Source organism: Trichosurus vulpecula, chromosome 5, assembly GCF_011100635.1.
Source record: "Trichosurus vulpecula isolate mTriVul1 chromosome 5, mTriVul1.pri, whole genome shotgun sequence".
Lineage (NCBI taxonomy): Eukaryota > Metazoa > Chordata > Mammalia > Diprotodontia > Phalangeridae > Trichosurus > Trichosurus vulpecula.
Genome location: NC_050577.1, coordinates 299,685,047 through 299,708,928, shown reverse-complemented (window position 1 = coordinate 299,708,928; position 23,882 = coordinate 299,685,047). Strand labels below are relative to the sequence as shown.

The 23,882-nt window shown below is 49.2% G+C and overlaps 1 protein-coding gene across 1 annotated transcript in view; it reads right to left on the bottom strand.

The window, feature by feature from the left end:
• The window catches only part of ZC3H7B (zinc finger CCCH-type containing 7B), a gene marked incomplete at its 5' end in the record, with an annotated part of 42,232 nt that extends 18,700 nt beyond the window's left edge, over positions 1–23,532 (bottom strand). The window contains 10 exon segments of the mRNA XM_036759105.1: positions 65–150; positions 2,781–2,962; positions 8,306–8,406; positions 9,500–9,705; positions 15,380–15,541; positions 17,902–18,055; positions 18,947–19,005; positions 20,046–20,376; positions 21,264–21,490; positions 23,490–23,532. Coding sequence (XP_036615000.1) covers positions 65–150; positions 2,781–2,962; positions 8,306–8,406; positions 9,500–9,705; positions 15,380–15,541; positions 17,902–18,055; positions 18,947–19,005; positions 20,046–20,376; positions 21,264–21,490; positions 23,490–23,532 — 1,551 coding nt within the window.
• Between the last annotated feature and the right edge of the window lie 350 nt (positions 23,533–23,882).

Here is a 23,882-nt window from a genome sequence, read left to right as displayed (position 1 = left end):
GCACCACCACGTGGCCGAGGCCACGTTCCTGTCGCCCTCCCCTTGCCCTCGGCTGGCTCCTCACCAAGCTGTTGGCAGCTTTGCCTGCATGGGCCTCCATCTGCTGCCAGCACTTCTTGGATTCCTGGACGATGTCCTCGTGGGTCATACCTGGGGATGGAAAGGAAACAAACCTGAGGATGATTAAGGGGCTCCACGAGGCCGGGGGAGCTGTGTGGAGCACCAGGCTGGGGCAGGGATGAGGGAGCTGGGCAGGGGAGCAAGCACTGAGCAGAGAAGCTGGAAGATGTGGCTTAGAATACTACAGAGGATTCTCTGTTCCTCACTCCCTGGGTGGCCCTCCTATCGGGCTGCTTCCTCATCTTTCACTGGGGGGCTTGGATTGACAATAGCTCCCATCTCTGTAGTACTTCAAGGTTCAGCAGGCTCTTTCAAGAGTCCTGTGAAGTAGGTAGTAGTGTTCTTAGTACACAGTTGGTGCTTAATAATTGTTTGCTAATCGAGTGACAGAAAAAGTATTATTACCTCAGGCAGTACTGTGAAAAGAGTTCTGGATTTAGAACCCTGACTTAGCCATGTAACCTGGAAAACCACCTAGCCTTCCTGGGCCTCAGTTTCTTCATCTGTAAAAGGAGGGGCTTGGACTAGATGACTACTCTAATTCATTCAATCAGCATTTATTAAGCTCCTACTGTGTGCCAAGGTCTGCGCTGGGTAATGGGGATACAAAGACAAACAATAAACAGCCCTGCTCTCACAGAGCTTAGATTCTATTCACAATTATCATAACTTACACAGCCCTTGGGGTTTGCAAAGAACTTTACAAATAATATCTTTTATTTTATCCTCACAACAACCCTGAGAGGGAGGTGTTATTACGTAGTATTATTATCATCACTATAATTCTTTTCTTTTGGCAAGGCAATTGGGGCTAAGTGACTTGCCCAGGGTCACACAGCTAGTAAGTGTTGTGTCTGAGGACTTGAACTCAGGTCCCCCTGACTCCAGGGCTTGTACTCTATCCACTGTACCACCTAGTTGCTCCCATTATTTTCATTTTACAGATAGGTAAGTTGAGGCAGGCAGCATTTAAGTGACCTGCCCAGGGTCAAACAGCTATTAAGTGTGCGAAGCTGGATTTGAATGCGTGTCTCCGGGCTCCGGGACCAGCACTCTATCTACTGTACCATCTGTCTCTGGAAAACAGCATCAGTCAATTATTAACCTCTTGCTATTGTCCAGGCACTTTCCTGGGTGCTGGGTATACGTCGATGAAAACAGGACTGTTTCTGCCCTCGGAAAGCTTCCAGTTTATGGGGGGAGGGGGGAGAATAGGTAGATACAACATATACAAAAAGTAAATACAAAATAATTTAGCGGGATGGGGTGGGCACTAGTGACTGGAGGGCAGGACTGCAACCTGTCCAAGGCTTCGTGGAGGCATCTGATGTAGATGCTGGAGGTAGAATGCTCATCCCAGGCTGACACGGTTACTGAAAGTCAGAGGTAAGATCTGAACCCAGGTCTTGCTGATTCCAAGTTTAGCTCCAGAACTCTTTAGAGAGCCCAAAGACATAGGATCCCAGACCCAAGGCTGGGGACCTCAGAGGTCATCTCATTTTACATACTGGGAAACTGAGGCAGTGGATGGGGGGCAGATTCATTCAAAGTCCCACTCAAAGACCTGATGCCTATGATGTACGGGGGTGTCTCTGGGCTCTTGAAGCCTTTGCGAAGGGTCCAATTTCTCAAAAGTCCTGTTCGGCGTGGACCTTATGCTGACCCGTAGGTTAGTTATGTGAGGCCCCATCGAAGTGCAGAGATGTCTGCCGAAAGGAGGCAGATTGCTAAGGGATGAATTTGAGGCTCTTGAATTTGTCTCCTGGGCAGGGAAGGATTTGGGTCTCCAGTGCTGGAGAGATGGCCCATGTTGACATGACAACAGCATTTCGGAAACATGGAGGAAGGCCTCCACTGGCTCTTCATAGGCAGCCCCATCATGCTGGGACTCACACAGAGGAGGCACTTAAGAAATGTTTACTGGGTTGAATGGATAATAGCACGCCATATTTCCACTCATGAGAATGCTTTGGAAACGGTGCGATTCTGTACAAATACAAAATAAGCTAAAAAACTTATTAGATTGTAAGCTCCTTGAAGGCAGGAATTCTAGCAGCAGCAGCAGCCTCATCCTCATTATTTTCTTATTAGGGGTTCTCTGTAGAACTAGAGTCAGGGGTTTTAAACCTGACTCTGATACTTAGTGGGGCAGCACATCTAGCCCAGCTGTGTGACCCTGGGCAAGTCACTTAACCCTGTTTGCCTCAGTTTCCTCATCTGTAAACTGGAGAAGGACAGGGCAAACCACTCCAGTGTCTTTGCCAAGAAAACCCCAAATGGGGTCATGAAAAGTCAGACTAAAAATGACTAAACAACTGATACTTAGTGGTTGTGGGATTCCTGGGCAAGTGGCTTTCCCTCTCTCAGCCTCAGTTCCTCGATCTGTAAAATGAGAATAATGGTTCAAATACTCTAGACCCTATGGGGATGCTGAGAGGAAAACACTTTACAAATCTTAAGGCACTAGAGAAATGAGTTGTTATTATGATCAGTTGCAAGGTGTCCTGAGGCAGGTCCCTTGATTCATGGAGGGTGGGGAAGGGGCACCAGCTGTGGGATAGTCTTGCCTGGGCACAGAATGAGGGAGGAACTGTCCAGCGTGGAAAAGAGGAGTCCCCTCCCCCTCCCGCCTCATGGCACATCCCCCTTCCCAGCCTCACCTGAGTATTGCTGCAGCAGCCAAACCTTGAGCTCGATGAAGCTGTGGGCAAAGTGGCAGCTGTCCTCTCGCAGACAGCCGTAGCGTACCTCGTGGCGGCACACGTCGAACTGGAAGTGTTCTTGGAACTGGCGGATCTTGGAGTATTTCAGGGCAGTGGAGCGCACGATGTGGACCAGACACCTGGTGGGAGGAGGCGGGCAAAGTGAGCTTGGTATCTTTCGTTTTTACAGCTCAGACATTCGTCCGATATAACCGAGCAAAAGAGCGAAGCAAAACAGGCCCAAATGATGACTGCATCTGACGTTGTACGCCACATTTGGCACCCCCCACTCCTCCGCTAAGACAAGGGAGGTGTTTCTTTAACTTGTCCCATGGGACCAAGACAGCTCCCGGCATTTGATATCGAATTCAGATATCTTTTAGTGCCATTTTCAGTCCCCATTCTAGCCATTGTCTGCCCTGCTTTTGTAGTCCTACTTCGCAGCATTCTGTGTCAGGGCATGTAAGGCATAGAATCACAGATTTAGGGCTGGAAGAGAACTTAGAAGTCCTCAAGCCCAGTGGTGTCAAACCCAAATAGAAATGGATCCCTGCAGGCTGCACACTGACTTAGAAAACCACAAATGAACATTATCTATGTTGTATTTTTATTTATTTTGTTAAACATTTTCTAATTACATTTTAATCTGGTTTGGAGCACTTGGGTGTTGTACGGGCCATGTGCAGACTGTGGGGAACAGCTCTGATCTGAATCAATTCCCCATTTCATAGAAGAGGAGACTGAGGCCCAGACAGGTGAAGCAGCAGCTTTCTGTCATACACAGGTCGGAGGAAAAAAGAAGAACTGGAATTTGTACCCAGGTCCTCAGACTCCCGATCTTCCCAAATTCACCTGCATTCCTCATATTTGTCATTTCTTAGGAAATTACATCCATTCCATTCCAACTCCACAATTTATTCGGCAGTTCCTGTTTGATACAACTGCACTTTGTTTACAATTTGGTTGTTGCTGGGGCTACCACTGAGAGTCCCAGCCCCTCCTTTGGAATGGCAGCTGCCCCAAGGGCATGGTGTCCCAGCAACATCACAGGAAGCCAGACTGAAGCCAGGCTGAAGTTCCATGTTTGGCATCTGCATTCTGAGGCTTACTACGTAGCCTTGGGCAAGTGACTTTTCCTCTCTGGGTCCCAGCTTCCACATCTCTAAAATGGGTCTCCTTACTCTAAATATCTCAGTGGGCTGTTTTGGGGAGAGCACTTTTTGAACCTTCAATCACGGTAGAACTGGAAACATCACACAGGCCGACGCGGAGTTCAGTGGAATGAATGCTGCACGTGCAATGAGGAGATCTGGGTTCTAGTTCCAGTTCAGACACTAAGTAGCTGTGTGGCTCTGGGCTAGTTACTCAGTGTCTCTAAGGCTGTTACATGATAACAATAACCCTTGGTCTACCCCTTCATAAACTTTCATAAAACGTGAGCTGGTAAAGAATCCAGAGTCACGAGCCAAGCCCTCTCTTCCAATGCTGACTTTGAAGATCTACAGAAAAGGAGGAAGCAAGTTGGGTGGGGTCCCTCGTATTTATAAGAAGCCTCCCTGATGGAAGGATTACCCACATCCTGGGTCTAGAACCAGAAGGGAATTTCAACCAGTCCAACCCCCCTCATTCAACAGAGGAGGAAACTGAGACTCAGACAGGCCAAGTGACTTGTCCAAGGTCATCCAGCTACACAGAGGCATCATTGTCAAAATATTATAATGGGTTGACCTCTCAATTACCCACACAAAGGTGGGGGTAGAAAGGAGGAACTGGGCCCAGGTGATCCAAACTGGCAGATGACCTAAGGGAATAAAAGGCAGGAAGTCACCAGGGCAAAATGTCCCTGGGGCTCCTTGCCTTGTACATTTTATCCAGGGAAAGCCTTTGGAAGCATTTGCTGAACCCACTGGTTCAACCTTTTGGTCTCAAGACCCCTCCCCCATAGAGCTTTGGTTAGATGGGTTATAGCTATAGATCTTTATATATTAGAAACCTGAACCCCAGGATTATTATGAAAATGACCTTGTGGTCCCCCTGAAAGGGTCTCAGGGATTTCCCAGACTACACTCTGAGAAGTGCTGATCTGGCCCATCACCAATTCTGCTGTCCCAGACCATTTGGGAAAGGGGAGCCAGGAAGGGCCTACCGACTGGCAAACACAGACAGCAAGATTAGCATTGTCCCAGTCAAGGGCAAAAAACCCCCAAGGGTTGAGAATCAGGCTTTTAGTCTAGACTAGTGACCTCCATGCATGTACAACCTTGGGCAAACCACTTCCCCTCTCTAGAGAGGCCTCAGTTTCCCCATCTATTAGAGGGGAAGCACAAGCACTGAATCACCTCCCTCCTTTGGGGGGGGGGGGTGGCTGGGAGGACTACTTGAAGGTAACCTTCAGAACTGCTTGGGAATGCTAAAAGGGCCAGATGGCTAAAAGGCAGTGACAGAACTGTTATCTTAGTGAGAGGCAGCATAGGAAGGGTCACAGAGCCTGAGCTAGAAGGGACGCTGGGGCTCATCTAACTCAATCCCCTTATTTGACAGAGGAAGAAACTGAGGCTTGGACAATCGATTTGCCTTAGCTCATGCAGGTTGCTATCGTTTGCAGAGGACCATGGCACCAGGAAAGTGATGCCATGACTTGCAAGTGGATTAGATTTAAGTGAGGGAGGGCTCTGCAAAGTCACCAGCCTCACTCCTTGGGAGGCCGGGGGGGGGGGGGGGGGGCGCTCTGCCCAGAGGGATGGAAATTTTGATCACTCATGCAGGTAGCAAGTAACAGAAGGAAGACGCACTAAATCCAGTGCTGTCTTCCTATACACCACACTGCCTCCTACAGGAGGGATCTGATTTCACACCCCACTTCTGACACCAGCAGCTTCATGCAGGCCAGGTCACCCACTGCTTTCAGCCTCGGCTTCTTCATCTCAACAGTGGGAACCATAACACCTGCAGCACTGACCTCACAGGCTCAAAGGAGAGAACACTGGGTGTCCCCAAAGTCTTGATGCAGTTTTAAGCTACTAAAGCTTAAAAATGAAGAAATCAAAGCCGACAAGAGAGAGGTGACTGACCCAAGGTCACATATGGAGGTTGCCAGAATGGATTATTAAAGCTTTAAACTACGGTAAGCCTATCAAAATGCCAGTTATTATTATTAGAACTACTGTTATAGGGCAGCTACATGGTGCAGTGCATAGAGCACCAGGCAGGGAGGCAGGAAGACCCATCTTTCTAAGTTCAAATCCAGCCTCAGGCACTTCCTAGCTGTGTGACCCTGGCCAAGTCACTTCACCCTGTTTGCCTCAGTTTCCTCATCTGTAAAATGAGTCAGAGAACAAAACGGCAAACCGCTTTGCCAAGAAAACCCCAAACGGGGTCAAGAAGAGTCAGACACAGCTGGACGACAACCACAGCTATTCTTGTCGTTAAATCATTCCTGTCTTTTTCAATGGGTTTCTGATAGAAACAGTCCTGGTGCTGTCACGAGTCATTCCCCTGCTAGTCTTCATCGATATGTAGTATTCTATGGGCTGTTGCACAGGGGGAGAACAGTGGCAGTGGAACAAAGGTGTCTGACCACGAGCAGCCTCTCTGGTGGCTTGGTTTGAGCAAGCATCCTCCGAGGGCAGAACTGCGGGGAGGCCATGCCCCTCGTCCCAGCCCCATGGGATGGCGAGCCCCTGGGCTCGGGCTTTCTTTTGAAAGTGCTTTGGTCATGGAGAGTATGGGCTTCAGGGATGGAGACGTTGATCACCAAACGTGTCCTCAAGCTTTTTGTGGGCCCGTAGATGGCCGAGGGATTCTGGTTTCTGTGTGTGCTGGTGCTCTATCCCTGGAAGTTCATCAGCTGAGCTCTCCAGGGCACTGTGAGGAAGCGCATTTTCATTGCGAAATTGCAGGCCCAGACTCCCCGTTGTATTGTTATTGTCGTCGAAGATGATGATGTTGGTAAAATTATTAAGCACAGTAGAGAAAGCGCCAGACCTGGAGCCTGAATTCAAATCCAGCCTTAGACACTTAGGAGCTACATAAGCCTGGGCAGGTGACTCAAACCATCTGCCTCAGTTTCCCCATCTGTATAACAGGGATGATAAAGCACCTACTCCCAAGGTTGTTCTGAAGATTAAATGGGATATTTGTAAAGTGATGAGCACAGGGCCCAGTATATAGTAGGCATTTAATAAATGCTTGTTTTCTTCTTTTCCTCCCTCTGGGCCACTGGACCTGGAGTCAGGAAGCCCTGAGTTCAAATCTAGCCTCAGACACTTAGTGTGTTATTGTGAGCAAGTCACAACTTCTGCCTCAGTTTCCTCATCTTAGTGTCTACCTAAAGGAGACAATTTATTTATAACCTTACAGCGCCGTATAAATGCTAGCCCTTGCGGTTACGTGGAGGGCTGGAAAGACTGCGAGTCCAGCTCTGTCCGTCACTCTGGGACCTGAGAAAACATCACGTAGCCTTTCTGAGCCTGTTTCCCCATCTGTGAAATGGACAGCATGACCCTGGGGCACCGGGTCCCTCACGGGCGTCATGAGAAAGTGAGTGAGGCCCCTGAGCCCCTCCGATGGCGAAACCACTGAGCTCCCGAGAGTCACCAGCGCCCCCTGGAGGACGAAAACAGCCTCTGGACAGACGGATAAAGGATTTAGACACCCACATGCCTTCCGCCCAAGTGGAGTCCAAATAAACAGGCTGGGAGTGGGAGGCGTGCGTGCGTGCGTGCGTGTGTGTGTGTGCGCTCGTGCGCGTGTGTGTGCATGTGAGTGTGTGCATGTGCATGTGCATGCATGTGCGTGTGTGTGTGTGTGTGTGTGGTGGCCAAGAACACACAGTTCTAGAAAGAGAAATCAGTGAGGCCCAGTATAAAGAAGGCTAGACTTGGAGCTAGAAGCCCCAGATTCAAATCCTGACTGGCCCTCACTACCTGTGTGACTGTGGGCAAACCCCTCTCTGAACCTCCATTTGCTGACCTGGAGAAGGGGGATAATCACACTGGGGTGGCCTTCCTCACAGGGTCATTATGGGGAAAGTACTAGGCAACCACTAGTGTTATAAAGACGAGAACTATTAAAGACTCTCTCACTTTGCTACTCTCTCCCTGGAGGACCACTGACATTGACTTCTCTGGGCCTCAGTTTCCCCATCTATAAAATAACAGTTAGACTAGATGATCTCTGAGGTGTCATCCAGATTAATTAGACTGCTAATTGTAGGGATGGTGCATTTCGGAGATCTTCCCCCATATTAGAGATACCCCGAGCTGAGCCATGGAGGAGTGACTCTCGATACCTTCTCTATGACGGCCCAGAGTCTCCCAGAGGATGGAGTGGACGCCGTTATTTTCCCCACTTTACAGATGGGGATACTAGAGGCCCAGGGAGAAGCAGCTAGCCCAAGGGCACACAGCATGTCGGCGGACAAGTCAGGAAGAAAACCAAGAACAGGGGGTTTCCCCAGGCTAGGCCAGGCCCCAGCCACTTACTTGTTGTCATGGAAGCTGTGCTTGGCAGCCAGGTTGGAGCAGACAGCAGGAGAGTCCTTAGTCCCCTTGCTGATGATCCTGGGTTTGCTGTCGAAACAAATCTGTTCAAAAAAGGAGCAGGAAAGAGCGAGGTTAGGGCCCAGGAGAGGCCAAGGTCCCTCGGGCCCCATGGGGATGGTCAGGACAAAGTTCTGAGAAAGGAACATGTAGCTGCTCCCTGGCCAATCGTCCAGCGTGGGAGTTATCTGGGTCCTTGGTTCATCCCAGAGTCTCAGATTTGGAAGGAGCCTCAGAGGGCACTTACTGCAACCTTAGCCGAATAGGGATCCCCTGAACTGTATTCCCGATGAGGGTCATCCAGCCTGCGCTTACAGAGAACTCACTACCTCCTAAGGCATCCCTTTTCATCCTGGGATAGGTCTCCTTCTCCTGACATCGACTTGAAATCGACCTCCGGCATATCTCCCTGAACTGTTTCTAGTTGTGTCCTCAGGGGCCAAGCAGAAGGAAGCCAATATCTCTTCCATACGTCAGCCCTTCTAACACTTGGGCACAGCACCATGTTCCCTCCACCTCCCTGAGCCTTTCCTTCTCCTGACTAAACACCCCAGCTCCTTCCACCATTCCTCATAGGCTGTGATTGGGGATCCCTCTTCAATCTGACGTTTTACGCCCAGATCTAAACCCAACGCTCCAGATATGATCAGACCAGGGCAGGGGCAGCAGGAAGGTCACCTCCCTCATTGTGGTATTCAGGGAAACCAGGGTTCAAATCCTGCCTCAGTCACTGTAGCTGTATGACCCTGGGCGAGTCTCTTAACCACTTAGCTGCAAAATGAGGATAATGATAGCCCCTGCTTCACAGTACCTGGCACATAGTAGGTGCTATATGAATGTTAACTGTTATTATTAGTCCCTTCCAGCTCTGAGAATCTTTGTTCTCTGTTCTAAGGTCCCTTCTATCTCTGACATTCTCTGTTGTACATTTTAGGTTCCTTTCCTGATTGCCACTCTAGAATTCTAGCCTGGGGATGAAGAGTGCTCATTCTAGACATGTGCCAATGAGGGGGTGTGACCTGAGACATTTCTCCTCTAGGACAACAACTGCATCCCCACACCTTACCAGCCGGGAGGCCTTTGAGCCTTTCCCCTTCCAGGGAGACTGGGAGGCCAGAGAGCAGAGCGGGGCCCTACCTCACAGAGGAAGGTGAAGATTCCCTGGTGCTCTTTGAGAAGCTTGGCAATGGTGAGGCTGCCCCGCTTGACTCCCCCGAGGGGGTCAAAGAGGAGATCTCTGTTGAGGGTCCCCTTCCTCTCCTCCGTCCACACGTCGATCTCCTCCTGATGGTAGGCGAAGGTGCAGTTATCCCCGTACTTACAGTCCTGCTTGTTAAGCATGTCTGCGGAGAGGCAACAGGGACACACAACGTTCCGCCACGGGAAGCCGTGGCCCAGTCACCCACTGGTCCTCGATGCCAAGGCCCAGTCTGTCACCCACTGTTCCTGACGCCCGAGGCCCTGCTACCAGGGAGCCTTTCCTCAGGTTACTTCTACTCCATGACCTTGCTGAGGGGTCGAACAAGAAGGCCCCTTCTTAGGCTCCTTTGAGCCTCAGAGCTTTGGTCCTACTCAAGTCAATTTAAAAAAATCATGAACATATTCATTATATCCCTAGCCCTTAGCATAGGGTAGGCACTTAACAAATGTTTAGTAGACTGGATAGTTGGATTGGAAACATCAAAAAAAAGAGAGAGGATTTCCATATGTGCAGCAGAACCCAAAAGGAAAATCCTGTATGAAGCCACGAAGCCCAGGATATATCGCCTGCTTTTTTGATCCTTCCTTTAACTGGGCCTCAGTTTCCTCCTTCATAAAATGAGGTGTTTCTGTTAGATGACCCAAGGTCCCTTCTAGCTCTAGAAGGGTCATCCCAGGACCCCCATATAGAAAAAGAGGACAAGAATAATTTTGCCTCCTGTCTTTTAGGGTCGTATTGAGGAAAGTGCTTCACAAAACGTAAAATCTCAGAGAGAGAAGGGTGATTGTCAATGTTTTATTACTAGGGGTGGGAGAGGAAATTAATGAACACTTGGTGACCTGATACATCAAGATGGGGCTTGAATTCCCATGATGTTCAGACACTGCATTTGTTAAAATCCCCCTCTGCTAAAATGCACAGATGCTTCAGAGGTTTATAGAGCTGGGAGGGACCTCAGAGGCTATCAACTTCATCTCACCCATTTTAAAGATGACGAAACTGAGGCTCAGAGAAGATCCTAGATCTGGAGCTGAAAGGGAGCCTGGAGGCCATCTATTCCAGCTCCCTCATTTGATACATAACGGAAACTGAGGCCAGGGAGGAGAAGTGCCTTGCCAAGGCTTCACATGTAGTTAGCACAAGAGACAGGGTTGGAATCCCTCACCTTGGTGTGGAAGTGACCGCATGGTCACATACCATCAGAGCACAAGCTCAAGTCAGCTCCAGGAATCTGGGAGATCTCTGGGTCCAGGCACAGACCAGCCAGGCTTGAGCCCCTCTCCTCTGTCTCACCCCTCAGCCCTTGGCAAGTCACCTTCTGACCTTCCCATTTAATGGAAATTCCTCTCCATAGTTATTGGGGATCTCCTAACTGCCAAATCTGAGGGCCTTTGGCCAAACTTCAACCTCTGGGACCTTTTCCTTGATACTTTTGTCCTCCTTCCCCTCCTCCCCCTTTTATTCCTTCTCTTCCTCCTCTTTTTCTTCCTTTTCTTCCTCCCCCCTCCTCCACTTTCTCCTCCTCCCCCTCCTCTTCTTCTTCCTCTTTCTCCTCCTCTTCATCCTCCTCCCCCTCTGGCTGTTACTGAACACTACTACTCTCCAGGGGCCATCTCCAATTGTCCTGATCTATATCTTGCCACTAGACCAATGGTTCCAGAGGAGAGAATGAGGCTGGTGACTTTGCACAGCCCTCCCTCACTTAAATCTAATTCACTTGCAAATCATGATGTTGCCTTCCTGATGTCATGGTCCTCTTAAAGAACAAAGGACAAACAACAATCTGTGAGTAGTAGTAGCTTCTCCATCAGGGACCCAATTGGCCAGTTCCACTTGGCCAATACAGCTCCTTCCTTCCTTCCTTCCTTCCTTCCTTCCTTCCTTCCTCCTTCCTTCCTTCCTTCCTTCCTTCCTTCCTTCCTTCCTTCCTCCTTCCTTCCTTCCTTCCTTCCTTCCTTCCTTCCTTCCTTCCTTCCTTCCTTCCTTCCTTCCTTCCTTCCTTCCATCCTTCCTTCCCTCCTTCCTTTCTTCCCTTCTTCCTTCCCTCCTTTTTTCCTTCCCTCCTTCCTTCCTTCCCTCCTTCCTTCCTTCCCTCCTTCCCTCCTTCCCTCCCTCCCTCTTTCCCTCCCTCCTTCTTTCCCTCCTTCCTTCCTTCCTTCCTTCCCTCCTTCCCTCCCTCCCTCTTTCCCTCTCTCCTTCCCTCCTTCCTTCCTTCCCTCCCTCCTTTCTTCCTTCCTTCCTTCCTTCCTTCCCTCCTTCCTTCCCTCCTGCCTTCCTTCCTTCCTTCTTTCTTCCTTCCCTCCTGCCTTCCTTCCTTCCCTTCTTTCTTCCTTCCCTCCTGCCTTCCTTCCTTCCTTCTTTCTTCCTTCCCTCCTTCCTTCCTTCCCTCCCTCCTTTCTTCCTTCCTTCCTTCCTTCCTTCCCTCCTTCCTTCCCTCCTGCCTTCCTTCCCTTCTTTCTTCCTTCCCTCCTGCCTTCCTTCCTTCCCTTCTTTCTTCCTTCCCTCCTGCCTTCCTTCCTTCCCTTCTTTCTTCCTTCCCCTCCTTCCTTCCTTCCTTTCCTCCTTCCTTTCTTCCTTCCTTCCTTCCTTCCCTCTTTCCTTCCCTCCTGCCTTCCTTCCGTCCCTTCTTTCTTCCTTCCCTCCTGCCTTCCTTCCTTCCCTCCTTCCTTCCCTCCCTCCTTCCCTCACTCTTTCCCTCCTTTCTTCCTTCCTTCCTTCCTTCCTTCCTTCCTTCCTTCCATCCTTCCTTCCTTCCCTCCTTCCTTCCTTCCTTTCCTCCTTCCTTCTTCCTTCCTTCCTTCCTTCCCTCTTTCCTTCCCTCCTGCCTTCCTTCCTTCCCTTCTTTCTTCCTTCCCTCCTGCCTTCCTTCCTTCCCTCCTTCCTTCCCTCCTTCCTTCCCTCACTCTTTCCCTCCTTTCTTCCTTCCTTCCTTCCTTCCTTCCTTCCTTCCATCCTTCCTTCCTTCCCTCCTTCCTTTCTTCCCTTCTTCCTTCCCTCCTTTTTTCCTTCCCCCTTCCCTCTCTCCTTTCTTCCTTCCCTCCCTCCTTCCTTCCCTCCTTCCTTCCTCCTTCCCTCCTTCCTTCCTTCCCTTCTTTCTTCCTTTCCTCCTTCCCTCCCTCCCTCCTTCCTTCCTTCCCTCCTTCCTTCCTCCTTTTTTCCTTCCCCCCTCCCTCCCTCCTTTCTTCCTTCCCTCCCTCCTTCCTTCCCTCCTTCTTTCCTTCCCAACCTCCCTCCTTCCTTCCCTCCTTCCCTCCCTCCCTCTTTCCCTCTCTCCTTCCCTCCCTCCTTCTTTCCCTCCTTCCTTCCTTCCTTCCCTCCTTCCTTCCCTCCTTCCTTCCTTCCTTCCCTCCTTCCTTCCTTCCCTCCCTCCTTCCCTCCTTTCTTCCTCCCTTCCTTCCTTCCTTCCTTCCTTCCCTCCTGCCTTCCTTCCTTCCCTTCTTTCTTCCTTCCCTCCTGCCTTCCCTCCTTCCTTCCCTCCCTCCTTCCCTCCTTCCTTCCTTCCTTCACTCCTTTTTTCCTTCCCTCCTTCCTTCCTTCCCTCCTTCCTTCCTTCCCTCCCTCCCTCCCTCCTGCCTTCCTTCCTTCCTTCCCTCCCTCCCTCTTTCCCTCCCTCCTTCCCTCCCTCCTTCCCTCCTTCCTTCTTTCTTCCTTCCCTCCTTCCCTCCCTCCCTCTTTCCCTTCCCTCCTTCCCTCCTTCCTTCCTTCCCTCCTTTCTTCCGTCCCTCTTTCCTTCCTTCCTTCCCTCCCTCCCTCCTTCCTTCCCTCCTTCCCTCCCTCCTTCCTTCCTTCCCTCCTTCCCTCCTTCCCTCCCTCCTTCCTTCCTTCCTTCCCTCCTTCCCTCCCTCCCTCCCTCTTTCCCTTCCTTCCTTCCCTCCTTCCTTCCCTCCTTCCTTCCTTCCCTCCTTCCTTCTTTCCCTTCCTCCTTCCTTCCTTCCCTCCTTCCTTCCTTCCTTTCCTCCTTCCTTCCTTCCCTCCTTCCTTCCTCCCTTTCCTCCTTCCTTCCTTCCCTCCTTCCCTCTTTTCTTCCTTCCCTCCTTCCTTCCTTTCTTCCCTCTGTCCACATAGATAATTATACCCTTACCCATGGGTGCTCTGCCCAAAAGAGTATAAATTTTTCTTGCTGAAACCTTGCAAGATCTCTTGGGGTTTATGGCTAGACCTCTTCTTTAAGGACCATGCCTCAAACCCAAATCATTCTGGCTTTCATTGATTGGCCAACAAGAGGTCCCAGCCCAAGCCTCTCTTGCTCTGTTTAGGCCCTGATGGCTCAGACTGAGTGTAAATAGTAATTGTTTCTATTTTGGCCAGAAACCCTAAGTTCTTCCTGTTCCAGATTGATTGTTTTCTTGACTAGATAAAAAAAGGCCATTCTTTGCCTCATTTGTTACCTAGCCTTAGTCACTGAATGGGCTCAACCAAACTGAGATCTGGGAAAGACCTTAGCTTAAAAAGGCCAAGGTTCCCCACTGCATCCAGGGCCATCTCCAGTCATCTTGATCAACATGTTGCTGCCAGACCTAGATGGCTCCAGAGGAGAGAGTGAGGCTAGGCTGGTGACCTTGCACAGCCCTGCCTCACTCAAATCCAACTCACTTGCAAGTCAGGATATCACTTTCCTGATGTCAAGGTACAATGAGCAAACTTACACTCCAGAAAAAAATAAGTGGCTGGCACTGGTTCCATGGTTCCAAACCAGTGGCCTGTAAGAGGTTTGCCCAGTCTGTGTGTGACTCCCCTGAGAAGCAAACCTACGTTCAGAATTATGTCACACATGAACATGCACTACTGTTTTCAAATTCACAAACTACTAATTAATTTGAGAATATTTCTGAGGGCCTAAGGGTACATGGTCATGTGAATTTTCAATTAATAGATTACCAGTGGAACAAATATTATCATGTGGAAAGTCTTCCTATTCAAAAAGCTTGGGAACCAGTGGGTATGATGGTCTCTGAGACCCCTGGGTCTCCTGACCTCCAGCTTCTCACCCCTCCAACCCACCCTCCACACAGCTAAAAGTGCAGATCTGACCAGGTCACTACCTTGCTCAAAAGTCTCCACTGGCTCCCTATTGCTTCTGACATGAATTACGAAGCCTTCTCACTAGCATTCGAACCCCTCTGCTCTAGAACCCTGTATTCTGGCCAAATTGTTTTGCTGCTATTTCTCATAAATGAGGCTCCAAGTCCCAACCCTGGACCTTTGCACCCACTGACCCCTGGGATTAGAATGTGCTTCCTCCTCTGGGAATCCCTGGTTTTCTTCCAAGTCCAGCACCCGGGCCACTTCCTACTGAGGCCTTTCCTGATCCCCCAACAACTAGAGCCTCCCCGCAAATAGTCTTGGGTATGTGCATTTACTAGGATGTGCTTCTAGGTGCACTTATGGTTTTCTATAGTAGAATATAAGCATTTGAGGGCACAAACAGGTTTTTTTTTGTTTTGTTTTGGTGTCTTCAGGGTCTGGCACATATTAGGAATTTAATAAATGCTTACTGACAACTTGATTGATCTCTTCCAACTCTAACATTTTGGAGTCTAAGCTCCCTCCCAGCTCTCACATTCCATGTTCTAAGGTCCTTCTCACTTGTGACTTTCTGTGTTCTAAGCTACCTCCCACTCTGACCTTCTCTGGTCCAAGGCCCCTCCCAGCTCTGACAGCCTCTGTTCTAAAGTCCCTGGATCTCCCCACACTGATAATCTATAAATCTATTCCCAGGGCCTGGGAGGGCTCTTCCACCCATAGTGAGACTACATGGTATTCCCTGGAACCCTGTGCTCCTCCCTCCCATCCCCCACTGCTGACCCCCAGCTCACCTTTGCACAGATAGTAGGAGCCTATGAAGCTGGTCTTGGTGGGCCGGGGCCGGATCCGCTTCCACGTCTTATCCTCGGAGCTTCGGATCCTCCCCAGCAGGATGTCCCGTTTACACTTGTGCTCTAGGTCCTCCCGGTAGGTGTAGTCACCAGCCCTGGGACCTGCAGGGAGTACGAGGAGGGATCCATGGATCCAGGTATGTGGACGTGTGTGATGAGGGGCAGCCACAAAGGTAGCAAAGGCAAAAGGGAGGACAAGAAGCAAACAGGTCTGAAGGAGGTCAGAGCGGCCTAAAGATCTGTTTCTCTTCTATTATTCAGGTGGCTTTTGAAACCCCTCCTCCTCCTAGATGGAAAGCTCTGGCTCCTCATGTGCTCTTTGCTCACATGCCATGTATATGGTATTAGTCTGAATCCCACTGGCTTAGGCTTTGGAGAGCACAGACAAAAGTGGTAGAGGCTGTTTTCAAGAGGCTTACAATTTAATTGGGGGCGGGGGTGGGGAGACTAGGAAGAATAGGTAGCGATAACTGCAATTAGGGGAATGGGGAGAAGGCAAAGGGAGCCACCGGCAAAGTCCTCTCAGGACTCTGAGGACACAGGAAGACAAGGAGCCATAATTCACAGGCAACAGTGTCCCAAACACACAAACCATGAGTATGCAATGAGGCCGGCTAGAGATGGCGGCCCCCCATTTATAGCTGAGATTCAAAAGGATGGCACTCCTGATTGGCACGAGGGAGAGGAGGAGGGGAAGGGGGAAGAACTCACCGCCAGCACGTGTGGCAAACAATTCAATTAGACAAGCATTTATTAACAGTGCCTGCCACATGCCAAACATAGTGCCAGGTGCTGGGGATACAGAGACAAAAATGAAATAAGCCCTGCCCTCAAGAAACTTATATTTTATGGGAAAGGAAAGCAGAGATAAGTAGATGCAAAAGATGAAGGCAAAGTAATTTCAGGTAAGGAGTGGGAGCAGGGTTCTAATACCTAGAGAAATCATTGCAGGCCTCATGGAGGAGGCAGCGCCTGAGCTGAGCCTTAAATCTTTCTCCTCAAATCTTGGTATATCTAAAATGTGGCTATGATCAGTGCAAACCTATATGCAGGGGAGCTGGTAATGCAGTAGATAGAGCACTGGACAAGCAATCAGAAGACCTGAATTCAAATCTGACCTCAGATACTTACTAGCTGGGTGACCTTGGGCAAATCACTTGCCTCAGTTTCCTCAAGTGTAAAATGGGCATAATACCACCTACCTCCCAGGGTTATTCTGTAGATCAATTGAGATAATATTTGTAAAGTGCTTAACACAACGCATGACACATAGCAAGGACTATACACTGTTTTTTCAAAAAGAACTCACTCTAAGGGGTGGCTTATGCTCAGAACAGTATGCAATGGCTAATCTTCCTTTGACGGACAAATGACCCAGCATTCACTATTTAGTTGTGAGTCACCTGAGGTCAAGGATCTATTATTTAACTCATTCCATCTATACAAGACACTCCTTCTATGAAGTTTTCTCAACAGTCCTCCCTGTGAGAGTGGATCCCTTCTGCACAACCACATGTCCACCCCAACCTCTGCCGCCTGGTCAGCCTCCAGCCCTAGAGCGGATACCTTCTGCACAACCACGTGTCCACCCCGACCTCTGCCGCCTGGTCAGCCTCCAGCGCTCCTGTCCAACCTTCAGCAGAGAATGCTAAGCAAGGCCTTTCCACTAGCAGGAAAAGGTTTGCTCTGCTTTATCTCTACTCCCTCTTCTGGTTCCTGCCTCTTTCAACCCGTCTTAGGGACGAGTACACATGCTGTGAAATGTCTGGCGGGCACAAATGAGACAGCCAAGGCTCCCAGACAGACCAAGACCCAGTCTAAGCAGGAATCCAATCCAGGACCTTCATTTCCATGGCCTTGGGGCGTAACGACTTGAGCAAAGTAAGGCACATGCTAATAGATCCTCTTAATAAATCCTTCCAGAGGAATAAAGTGTGGGTGATACAGGGAGGGAAGTTTCAGTTTAATAGAATGAAGATCTTCACAAGGGAGCTGTCCAGCAATGGACAGGTAACCTTAGGAGCCAATGAGTTCTCTGTCACTTGCAGTGTCTAAGCAGAGGAGGGACAACCACTTGGCATAATTCTGCAGAGGCATAAAATTCATGCCTTTGGAGGGGGGTTGAACTAGATCACCTCTAATAGCTCTTCTATTTCTGAGATTCTTTGGCTCTGAAATGCCATGATTCTAAAAGTCTAGACTTCCAAGATCCTGTGATTCTGAGTTGGTCTAGATTTCTAAGATTTCTAAGATTGCAGAGCTATGATTATGAAATCTCTGAGCTTCCCTAAGTCTGTGGTGCTCAAGGTCTATGATCCCGAGATTCTCTGATTGTCTAGGATGATTTTCTAGGTTTTGAAGATTCTCTATGAGTCCAAGATTCCATGAATCTCTGTGTCTCTGATTCTCTGCTGCTAGAGTAGGAGGAGGAGAGACTAGAGGTGGGCAGGGCATTCCATTACCTGTTTTGGGATAGCAGAGGTGGCAGGCCTGCTTGAAGAGGTGGGTAGAAGCCAGGGGGTTCTTGACAAGCAGGGCAGTATTAGGCATGGTGGACTCTTGCTGGGGCAGCAGGTCAGTCACCTTGGGCAGAGGGGAGTGACTTGTGCTGGCCGGCTAGATACAGGATGGGGAAGAAGAAGGTGAGTGCATCGCCTTAGCCAGAACTTGCCAGCCCAACTACAGACCCAGGGCCTTTGGTTCCTTCTTTCTCTCCCAGCCCAGACCTTTTCTCTGATAATGAAGTCCAGCTAATGGAAAGAACTCAAGAATGTTCGTGTTAGGGAGGGTCAAGTTGCCCAACCTCATGGATGACAAGCCTGGAGCCCAGGAAAGGGGAGAGATTTGCACCTATCTGTGTTTGAAAGGTGGTACGGTGATTTGACTTTGGAGTCAGGAAGACCTTGGGTTCAAGTTTGGCTCCTCCCACATACTGACTGTGTGACCCTAGGCAAGTCACTTAATTTTTCTGTGCCACAGGCAACTGAGACAACAAATTATACAGAGAGTGCCAAGGTGCCTTGGTGGAGGGAATTACCTCATCTGGGATTTCTCTATATCAGGGAAATCGCAGGCAATCCTATCTCTATCCCTAAGTTTGAATGAGGACTGGAACCTAGTACCTGTGACTCCCTGGTCCAAGCTCTTTTTGCTAGGTCCTGGGTAGTGCCTTTCTCTAGCTACTGCAAGGAAACCTGGCTCCTAGACAACCCTGGACCAGTCGCTTGTGTTCCCTAGGCTTGTCTCCCCACCTGTAAAATGAGAGGATGAGGGCAAATGGGCCCTAAGATCCCTCAGGGCTCCAGCATCTTGGCATTCTCTGCTCTTATCTAAGTCGAGGCAGCAGCTACCTCATCTACACTGGCTCTGACTTTTTTTCTACAGAAAGACCAGAGATCTCATCCTTCCTTCCTACTCCAGCCCCTCCCCATCCCAGGAGGGAGAAGACCCCCTAACAAACACTTGTTCCCCCCCACCCCCAGATGTCCCCAGGGGAATATCACTCACTGCAGGGGCAGGCTTCTGGGTGCTGCTTGGTGGTCGTAGATCCTGAGAGGAGGTGTCCTCTAGGTGGGGGGAAGAGAAAAGGGCATTACTCTTCCTTTGTATGTGGGGTGGCTGAGGTGAAGTGTAGGATGTGGGCTACCCCTGGCTCACTCCTAACTCTGGAACAAGTGCCTCATCCTAGTCCCCAAGAGGCCACACTCAGATTCTGCTAGGTAAGGGAGAGGGTGTGAGGTCAGAGGAGCAGGGTTCAAATCGTTCCTCTGATGTTCATGCCTGTGGGAGCTTGGCAGGTCATGCCATATCTGTGGACTTCAGTTTCCTTAGTTTTTAAATTAGGGGTTGGATTTGATGGTCCCTGAGAACACGAAATCGGAGGTTTACATCTTGTCCTTTCCTTACATAGTGCTGCCAAAGGACAGGGCACCCAGCTCACACTCAGATGGCCTTGCTGAACTCTTCTACTGGTCTGAAAATGAGTCTGAATTCCCCCTCAAAATCTGCTTTGCTTAAAACCCAAGTACACTTTATGATCAGGGTTACTTAAGGGGGTGGCCTATGTTGGGGTGAGCTATATTCAGACTAACACGGTAAGGTGAAATAAATGACTGATTTCAGGATCTTTATTCTTCCCTATAGGCCATCTCACACACACACACACACACACACACACACACACACTCACACACACACTCATATACACACATACAACCACAATGGTGAAGAGGCAAGGCAGAATGGGGGTAAGAGCCCTGCCCTGAGGGTTCAGCAGACCTGGGTATGGGTCCAAGTTTTGCCACTAACTCACTGTGCCACTTTCCCTAACAATGGGCCTCAGATTCCTACCCTAAAAAATGAGGAGACTGGACCCAATGGTCCCAAAGGTCCTACCCATCACTGACATTCTGTCTTAAGGTTCCTCCCAGTTCTGACATTCTCTGTTCTAGGTCCCCTCCCAACACTTACATTCCATGTTCTAAGGTCCCTCTCAGCATTTACATTCCAAGTTCTAAGGTCCCTCCTAGCTCTGAAATTCTGGGTTCTAAGGTTCCTCCCAACTTAAATATTCCATGTTCTAGGGTTTCTTCCCATGAGCACTTACCTACTGTGAATGAATCAAGGGTGTCCAGGGAGCCCCGGACAGGCCCAAAGCTGTCCAGGGCTTCAAGGTGGGCGTCTGTGTATGGAAGCAAGTCCAGAGGATCCAAGGTGTCCAGTGAGGAAGCTGGGGAGTCAAAGGCTTCTAGCATAGAGGAGGCCATCTTCTTGGTGGGGTCCATGACGAGGCCAAAGGATGCAGGGGGCAGTGGATTGGAGACAGGGATGGTGCCACTCACCACAGGGGGCAATAGGGGCGCCCCGCCCGGGAATACAGGGATCCGCTGGGGCATTTCACTGGGTACAGTAGCTGGAATGGTGCCTTGTACCAGAGACTACAAGGAGGTTGGCAACAGGTGGGAAGAAGGAAAGTATGGGGCATGAGAAAGAAGAAGAGGAGGGAGAAACAGAGAGGAAAGGAAGAAGGGGAAAGGAGAGGAAGGGAGACAAGAATAGGCATAAGGGATAAGGGAAAGAAGAATAAAAAGATGCATAGAATGAAGAGAGATGGGGGAAGGTCAAGGGAGAAGACAAGGAGAGAGAGAAGAAAGGTAAGAGAAGGAAAAGGGAATGGAGACAAAAGGGGGAAGAAGGTGGGGAAGAGGGAAAAGTGGAGGAAGAAATACAGTTGAGTTCTATAGAACTTTTAAATTAATTGTTATTAAATAAAAATAAACTAGTATAATGAATTATAATTATTCATCTAAATAGATTAGATACCCACTCACCCCCTGCCCTTTCCTCTAGCACATAATCTTGTCAAAGCCAGTTAATTGTGGGGTCAGTTCCAACTACCCCCCTGATGATGGATATTTTTTTTTTGGAGCAGAGAAGGCAAGACAGTTGGGGTTAATTGACTTGCCCAAGGTCATACAGCTAGCAAATGCCAAGTTTCTGAGGCCAGATTTGAAATCAGGTCCTCCTGACTCCAGGGCTGGTGCTGCAGCCACTGCGCCACCCAGCTGCCCCTGACGATGGAGATTCTTAAACAAGTCACTTTCCCTCTCTGGGCCTTAGTGTCCCAAGGAAGGATACGCCTCCTCGGGATGGTGTGAGGATTAATGAGATAATAGATGGGAAAATAGGTTGGAAGCCAAATCAAAAGTAAATGTGTGGGTTGCATCAACAAGACGCAGGGGAAGCTGGGCACACCACAGTGCTGAGACATGGAGGGGATCCCTAGCTCCCCCTGGTGGGCAGACAATTGGGTGGCAGATCTCACCAACGAATCCAGGAGTGAGTCCAGCTCTGGCCCAAAGACATCTCCGTCAGAGAAGTCCTCCATGCTCTCAGGTCCAGCCCCATCGGGAGGGGCCAGCATGTCAGTGGTGGGAGGGAAAAGGGTTGTGGTGGAGCTCTTGGCCTCAGCGTCAGAAAGGAGAGTGATATCACAGCCAGGGATGGAGGTGGTCGTAGGGGCTGTGAGACATCTTAGATCCATGGAGCAGTCTGAGGAAGAGGAAGATGTAGAGAAAGCTCAGCGTTCTCTGGGGGAGGGGTTAGAAAATTCGACCAATTCAACTCAGCAAGCATTTATTAATCAACTACCATGAGCCCAGCACTGTATGTAGAGAAAGCTCAGCGTTCTCTGGGGGAGGGGTTAGAAAATTCAACCAATTCAACTCAGCAAGCATTTATTAATCAACTACCATGAGCCCAGCACTGTATGAGGTGATGAGGATACAGGATACAGGGACAAGAAGGAAATCAGTCCTTGCCTTCAGCTACTCACAGTCCACTGGGACGATGCAAAATGTTCACAGATAAGTAAATACAAAATATAGATTATCACCCATTCTGGGTTACTCTTCCAAGTTGGCAGTGGGGTCTGTGGAAGGTGACTGCCAGTGTGAGTTCTGAGGATATACTGTGGCCCTGTACTTGGAATGCTATAGTGCAAAAGCCACCACCAGTGTGTTTCACATTACCAATCAGCCAATAGACACAAATAGTTCTTAGGGAAGGCATTTATTAAGATAGTAAAGTAAAAACAGCCTAGGGCTAAGTTATTTAAAACCTTGCATAGATGTGTCCCATTTTTGCTTGTCCAATGGGATTAATTTGATCAGATAAAGGTGTATAGATATTGGGTAATAGGCAAATCTCTGCAGCTGGTTTGACATCTAGTGATGACTCTGTGATTCCAATCTTGGCCTTCTGGGTTGGGAGATTGGTCAAAGATCAACTCCCTTATGTAGTCTCAATGAAAACAAAGTAATTTCACGTGGGGAGAGTGAGACATTAACAATTGGGAGTTGGGGGGGGGGGTGGGATCAGAGAAGGCTTCCTGTAGAAATAGGCCTTGAAAGGAGTTTGGGATTTGAAGATGTAAAGGTGAGGAAGGAGAACACAGAGAAGTGGGATGTGGAACATTGGGAAAATGGCACACAGACAAGCTTGGCTAAAACTTGAGTGCAGAAAGCAAAACAACGTGAAACCTTGCAAGAAAAAAAAAGTAGAACTAGATTGTGAAGGATTCCAAATGTCAAGAAGGATCATTTTTACTAGGGCCTAGAGGCGACAGGGAAGCTTCTTTGGTAACAGAGTGACGGGATCAGCCTGGCACTTTAGGAAACCCATTTTGAAGGCTGTGTGAGAGATGGACTGGACTGAGGAGAAACTGGAAGACCAGGAGAGAGGTGACAGGGGCCTGAACTATGGTGATGGAAGTGCAAGATGAAAGGGAGGAATCACTGAGATGTGGGGAAGACAGAATTGGTAAGACTGGGCATTGGGTTGAATAGGTGAGGTGAGGGGATGGGAGAAGTTAGGAAGGACACTGAGGTTTCAAGACTGGGAAGCCCTCTCTGATACGCCTAGCAATGAATTACTTTCCTCTTCAGACCTCATGTAGTACATTGTTTTGTTCATAAGCACCGCTGTGACCTGGCAATATTATTTTTATTGGTTACTGAGATGTGTGTGTGTGTGTGTGTGTGTGTGTGTGTATGTATCATTTGGGCCTCACAACAATTCTATGGGTAGATGCTATTATCATCCCCATTGGCAGGTGAGGAAACTGAGACACAGAGATAAAGCAGTTTCTCCAGGATCTAATGAGCATCTGAGGCAGGATTTGAACTCAGGTCCTTTCTGATTCCAAGTCTAGCATTCTATCTGCTCTACCACCTAGCTAGGGACCAGGGATAGAGCTTTTGGTTAAGAAGGCAGGGATATCAAGTACTCCCTCTCCCCTGGAGGACCCTACTGGAAAATATAAGGAACATTGTAAGAGCTGGGAAAGATTGAGTCACTTCCTGAACTCAACCCAAGGTCCTATGTTTCCTAATGGTGGGACCCTCCCCAAGGGCAGGTTCTAGGCTCTAGATAGTCTTGGGTCTCCTTCTCTTGACCCATCCCTCTAGACCTCCCTGCACCTGGGACAGAATAAGCCCCACCCCACACTGCCATGGCCGACTCATCTCCCAGACAAGGTTGAGGACTCTACCTGTTTCGATGTCATCTATAGACCCAAGTCCATTGGATGTTCCCTGTGGAGAGAAAGAAGAGATCATGATATCAGGAGAGATGTGGGTGACCACAAATGTGGCCATCTATTCCATGTACCTGAATGTCTTCTCCCATTAGAACGTAAGCTACTTGAGGGCAGGGATTACTTTTGCCCTCCTTTGCATACCCAGTACAAAGCACAGTGTCTGGTACACAGTAAGTGTTTAATAAATGTTTGTTGACCAAAACAAGGAAAGGGAACTCCAGTGCTCTCTCATGCCTGGAGGCGGTGGCGGGGATCTCACTTTATGCCCTTACCATCTCCCTGTCTTAGACTAGTAGCCTTCTAGCTCTCACTCCATTATACAAAGGAGTCAAGTATGGAGTGTGT